At 57.0% G+C, this 5,428-nt stretch overlaps 1 protein-coding gene across 1 annotated transcript in view; it reads left to right on the top strand.

The window, feature by feature from the left end:
* Positions 1-4,882: 4,882 nt before the first annotated feature.
* The window catches only part of LOC105308298 (probable threonine--tRNA ligase 2, cytoplasmic), a 44,188-nt gene continuing 43,642 nt past the window's right edge, over positions 4,883-5,428 (top strand). Inside the window, exon 1 of the mRNA XM_023525474.1 lies at positions 4,883-5,049. Within this exon, the coding sequence (XP_023381242.1) occupies positions 4,883-5,049 (167 nt within the window). The remainder of the gene's footprint in view (positions 5,050-5,428) is intronic.

The raw sequence follows: 5,428 nt of genomic DNA, 5'->3' as shown, positions 1-5,428 counted from the left end.
GTGTGAATACACCAGGCTCGCTCGTCCATTCGTCAGTCGACGGATATTTGGGGTCTTTCTACCTTTCGACTATTATGAATAACGCTGCCATGAACACTCGTACAGGTTTTTGGGTGGACATACGTTTTCATTTCTTTTGGGTATAATCCTGGGAGAGGAATTGCTGGGTCATACGGTGACTCAACATTTTGGGGACCCGTGATCATTTTGTGCCTTCACCTGTAGGGCGAAAGCTCGGCCCAACGTCTTTAACCTATTGATGTTGCACTTAAAAGTCCCCAACTCTTTAACCTATTGATGCGTTACGCGTTGCACTTAAAAGTCCCATCCAAACAGGGAAGGTGAAACCTTTCTATCAGATAACTGAAATCACGCCGCAGGCTGTCCCAGGGGCGACGTAAGGTTTTATTTGGCATCGCGGACATTTACTTCTGTATCATGAGATTTTGAGAGAGAGATATCGGGTGTTTTTATGAAAATAAGATCAATGCTGTGCTGACCTTACACAGTGTGGCTGGGGCGCCAGGTACTCTGATGGGACCATCGTGAAACATATTACTTTGCAAACTACACCCTTACCTTGGTAATACAGGAAAAAGCAGGTGAGCAGGTAAGGGCAGAATGCCTCCAGGTGAGAGCAAAAGGCACAGAAAGCCTTCGGACCCTTGGAGCAAAGCTTCAGAAGGAAGGACTCCACGCGCTGCGGGTGGCCGTCGCGGGAGAGGATGTCCCGGTATTCCCGCACCGAGAAGACCCCGTCGTACACCAGACGAGGGAGCAGCCGGCTCACGCTCAGGTCCCTCAGGATCGTCTCTCTGTAGGTCGCGGGCATTTCCGAGAGCCGCCTGCATCTCTTCTCCTTCTCGGCCTGAGTCGCTGACTCACAGAGATAGAACCACGACCCGGCCCGGCCCTCAAGCATCTTGGCCCGGACAGAGCCGAAGAAACGTCCCCTCTCCCGGCCACGCGGCTCTGGGCTCCGTGGGCAATGTCCGCGCCACACGGACACCTGCGGGCCAGCTCACCTGCGCGGGGACTGAGCAGGCCGCAGGGGGAGGGGAGGCAGGATTAAGCCCGCGGTGCTGACCAGGGTGCTGACCGCGTGGCCTAAGCGGATTGCGCTGCTCTAATTAGCCCCTTGCAGAAGCCACCTTCCAGAGATGACGAAGGGGTGCGGGACGGCTGCGTCCTGTTCCGTCGAGATTCTTCCTCTCGTCCCCAGATGACCGTTCTCCCAGGCTCCCCCTTGCACCCCCCGAATGGTTTTCAGCGCTATAAATGTAACGCGCTCGCAGTCTGCACTGAATGGTGTCGCCCAAGCGTTGGGAGCTGTGCCGGTCGCCTCTCCGGCCACTGCGGTTTGGGGTCAGGCACAGCCTTGCGGGAAAGCCAGCCGCGGTGGAGGCCGGAGGCCAGAGCCAGCTGTGGCATAACGGTGCTTCGGTTTTATTAAACTGCCTACTGAGTGCTACTTCTTGGTGGCGTCGTCTCTTTTCTTTAGAAATCTGAACGCTTCTGCGTGATCGCCTGGTTACATGACTCGGTCCCATAAATGACCCCACCCCTCTGATCTGGCCCTGGTGTCCACTTAACGAAGCCAGATTAGAAGGACAGATTACTGCTGGCTCCGGGGAGGCCTCTGTCACAAGCAATGCCTCACTGTGGATCGCACAGACATAATACGATGGCTCTGAGCCAGCCTTGATGTGCCACCTGCCCAGCACCTCCCGGGCGCTGCAGTGACCCCAGGACACTCCCGGGCTGCGCCTACAGGGGACCAGTTCTCTCCCCCAGGGGCTCTATCCTGTTCCCCTCCATCTGCCCATGGGACTGAATTATGGCATTGGGACCCTTCTGTTACCCAATTCACGTGTGTCTTCTACGAGTCGCCCAAGATCGTGTGCGGGGGGACAGAATGATTTAAAGAAGCCCAAGGGTTTCTTACTTTTCTCAGCTAGGAAACCAATAAAAAGACCCGTGGTTGTTGTAAACTCTAGCCAGGCAGATATTTTTCTACCCGCTCTGGGTGCAAGATTTATTTTTTAGAAATCAAAACTCCCTTGCTTTCCTTGGTCTCATGGTGGTAACCCTAAGACCTCTCCTGCCTTTGCTTCCGGCCTCGCATCTGACCTTGAGAAAATCCATTGTATTCGCCACGTGCTTCTGATGTTTTGACGCCCCGAGACCTTGCTGACTCCGGAGAGCCGGCCTCTCCCAAGACCAGCCGCCTCCTCAAGACAGCGAAGGACTCGCCTGCAAGCGTGACCTCCACGTGCAAGCCACTCGATCCAGAGCCCACACCCCGACCATCCCCTTCCAGGCCACCACCTACCTGTCCTCAGCACCCCGGGCCAGGTACCAGACACGAGGGACAGCCCCAGAACCCCAGAGCCCGCTGCAAAACCAGGCTCCCACTCCCTCTGCCTCCTGACCGACCGCGGGGCTTCCGCGTGGGGCCCTGCCCAGCACGCGCACCTGTTCCTCTTGGCAACTGTCTTTGCAATGGCAGTGGCCTCCTGAGCCGTCGGCTTCGCCTCACCTGAGTAACAATAAGCCTCACATTCTACGACATCCACGGACGGTATGAACCCGGGGCCAGGCTGTGGCGACACTGTGAAGCACTCTGCGCCCACGAAGGGGTGGGGACCGTCACAGAATCCCCGCCACTCCCTTCACGCGACTGTGGTGCTCGGGCCCGCAGTGAAACCCCCGAGGGAAATGGTGCCTGCTTGTGGTATTTTACAGTCTCTTGAGACATCTGTTTTCTTTCTCTTTAAGTATTTTATTTTTTAGAGCAGTTTTAGGTTCTCAGCACAACGGAACAGAACGTGCGGCAGGTCCTCAAATGATGTCGCTTCATTCAATGTCATTGTGATTACGCTGCTGAGCTGCAGTGGGAACCTGACCCTCTTCCCATGCATCGGCCTGTGGGAAGGTCGGTTTCGCTGCGCGTCATTTCGCTGGAAGCCCCAGCACCGACCAACAACGTTACGTGAGAACTTACTGTCCAGTCCCCACACCCCTCCCCACACACTCACAGCCTCCCCATTGTCAAACCCACCAGAGGGGCGTGTCCGTCACCATCGGTGAACCCACCGCACAGCACGATCGCCAGCGTCCACACTTTACGGGAGCGTTCCCTCGCGGTGTGGCACATCTTGTGGGGTCGGGCACACGTGTAATGACGCGCGGCCACCATCGGAGTGTCGTGCAGAGCAGCGTCGCTGCCCTGGCCACCCTCTGTGGTCCTCCTCCTTCCCCCCTGACATCTGGCGCCCGCCGATCTTTGTGCTCTGCAAATTTTTGTCACAGGCCATTTTTACTCTCAGATTTCTTTATCGGGACGCTCACGTTGTACGGGTGCATGACATGGATGAAGGGCTATGCTGTGACTCGCCCGGAAGGGCTGTCAGAGGTTTCATGCGCCACCCTCACGTCCGAGGGACACTTCACACACTGCCGGGTCTGTCGAATCGTGAGGTCCACGAGTAAAGGTAGCATCAGAGCCGCTTGACGTGCTTTGAGACCTTCCTCTGTTTTTGGTCCTACTCCAAATCTGCAGTCCCCTGAGTTACATAACGATGGGGTCAGAGCGACCCCACGTTCCAATGAGGTGTACGTCGTCTCTGAAGTCCAAAGAGGCCCAACCACGGGAAACCTCAAAATTATTACACGAAGTGAAACGAGCCCCCCAAAAAGGATTAACACTGTATGACTCATAGAAAACTCCAGAATATGCGAACAAACCTATAGAGACAGAAAGCAGGCCAGGGGTTACCTGGGGGTTGGGTGTGGGGTCCCAAGAAAGACAAACTACAAAGAAGCCTGAGGAAGTTTGTGGGGTGCCAGGCACGGTCACAGCATTTGACAATATGTAGGTCACGGCACGGCGGGAGGGGCAGAAACCATATGGCAGAGGACGAAGAAGAGACTGGGAAGAATGTGAGTCTGTGGGGCTGTCCGGAAGCCACTGGGGACAGGATCAAGAAAAATGCAGGGGTTTTAGTGCCGTAACTTTATGGAGCGTCCCCTTGGGAGCACTTTGTCACTCTAGTGCCTTAGCCCACATGCTAGCCCCTCCCCCAGCTCCTCCCCGCCTCCTGATTTTCTCCCAGATGGCATTCATTCACCAATCCACCTTTCCGACAGCTGTCACCCTTTATTTTCCAGAGCGACCGCTCCCAGTCTTACTGCATCAGTCCAAACCAAGCTGGCCCATCTGAGAACTCCGACGGCATTCATTACCTGTGACACGTTCGATCCAATTTTACCGAAGCTGAAAGGCACCATAACGACCTTAAGTGTAAGATGGCTTGAGTTTGAACCTCAGCTCTGTCACGCTGTGGCTGTGTGACCTTACTTAGGCAAGTCACTTAGTCGGGTAGAACTGTACCTCCTGTTGTAAATTTGGAGTCAGTGTTTGGAAAGAGCTTAGAACGGTGTTTGCCACATTCTGACGCCTAAGAATGTTAGCAAAAGCCAACCATTACAGAAGGTTTGTGCCCATGCTTCTGAGACATACGAAGGTGTATGTGGCATTTGCCCCAGCCTGAGGAGCCAGCAACGGCCGTTCAGATTTACACTCTTGTGGCGATCTTCCGCCCCGGCCCAGCAGCCTCTGCGCTTGCTCAGCCTTGGCGTCGAGGCCAGAGAACGTAGATTCTCAAAAACCACTTTTCAGAACATTGATGCAAGTTGAAAAAATAATGATTGACGGAATTCACTATGATGAAGACAGGAGCCATTCTGGGGAGAGACATGTTAATCTTCCCAGGATTTAGGATTTGCGTTTGAACCGACGAATGGTGGCATGTTGGTAGCTGTGAAAGTACCTTGAGCCTCTTCAGGCCCCTCACCACTTTCAAGGCCCACATCCCTGCGCATGCCGGGTACCTGCATCACCTGCTCCTGCAATGCGCCCCTGCAGAGTGCAAGCCCCGCGGCCCCGCCCCTCTCCGCAGCTCCGCCTCCCGTCCCCATGGCCGCGCCCCTGCGGGGATACGCATCCTCCACCCCGCCTCCCGTCCCCATGGCCCCGCCCCTGCGAGGGTACGTAGCCTGGGCACCGCCTCCCGTCCTCATGGCCCCGCCCCGGCGGGGGTACGCATCCTCGGCCCCGCCCACTCCACGTCGCCCCGCCACCGCAGGGTACGAAGCCACGGGACCGCCACTCCACGTCGCCCCGCCTCCCGCCCCCATGCCCCTCCCCTGCGGGAGTACGTAGCCTCGGCCTCGCCCCTCCCGTCGCCCCGCCTCCCGTCCCCATGGCCCCGCCCCTGAAGGGTACGCAGACTCGGCCCCGCCACTCCACGTCGCTCCGCCTCCCGTTCCCATGGCCCCTCCCCTGAGGGGATACGCATCCTCGGCCACGCCCCCTGCACGTCGCCCCGCCCCCGCAGGGTACGAGGCCTCGGCCCCGCCCCTCCCG

The sequence above is a fragment of the Pteropus vampyrus genome, unplaced genomic scaffold (assembly GCF_000151845.1).
Source record: "Pteropus vampyrus isolate Shadow unplaced genomic scaffold, Pvam_2.0 Scaffold564, whole genome shotgun sequence".
NCBI lineage: Eukaryota > Metazoa > Chordata > Mammalia > Chiroptera > Pteropodidae > Pteropus > Pteropus vampyrus.
This window is presented reverse-complemented; position numbering and strand designations above follow the sequence as displayed.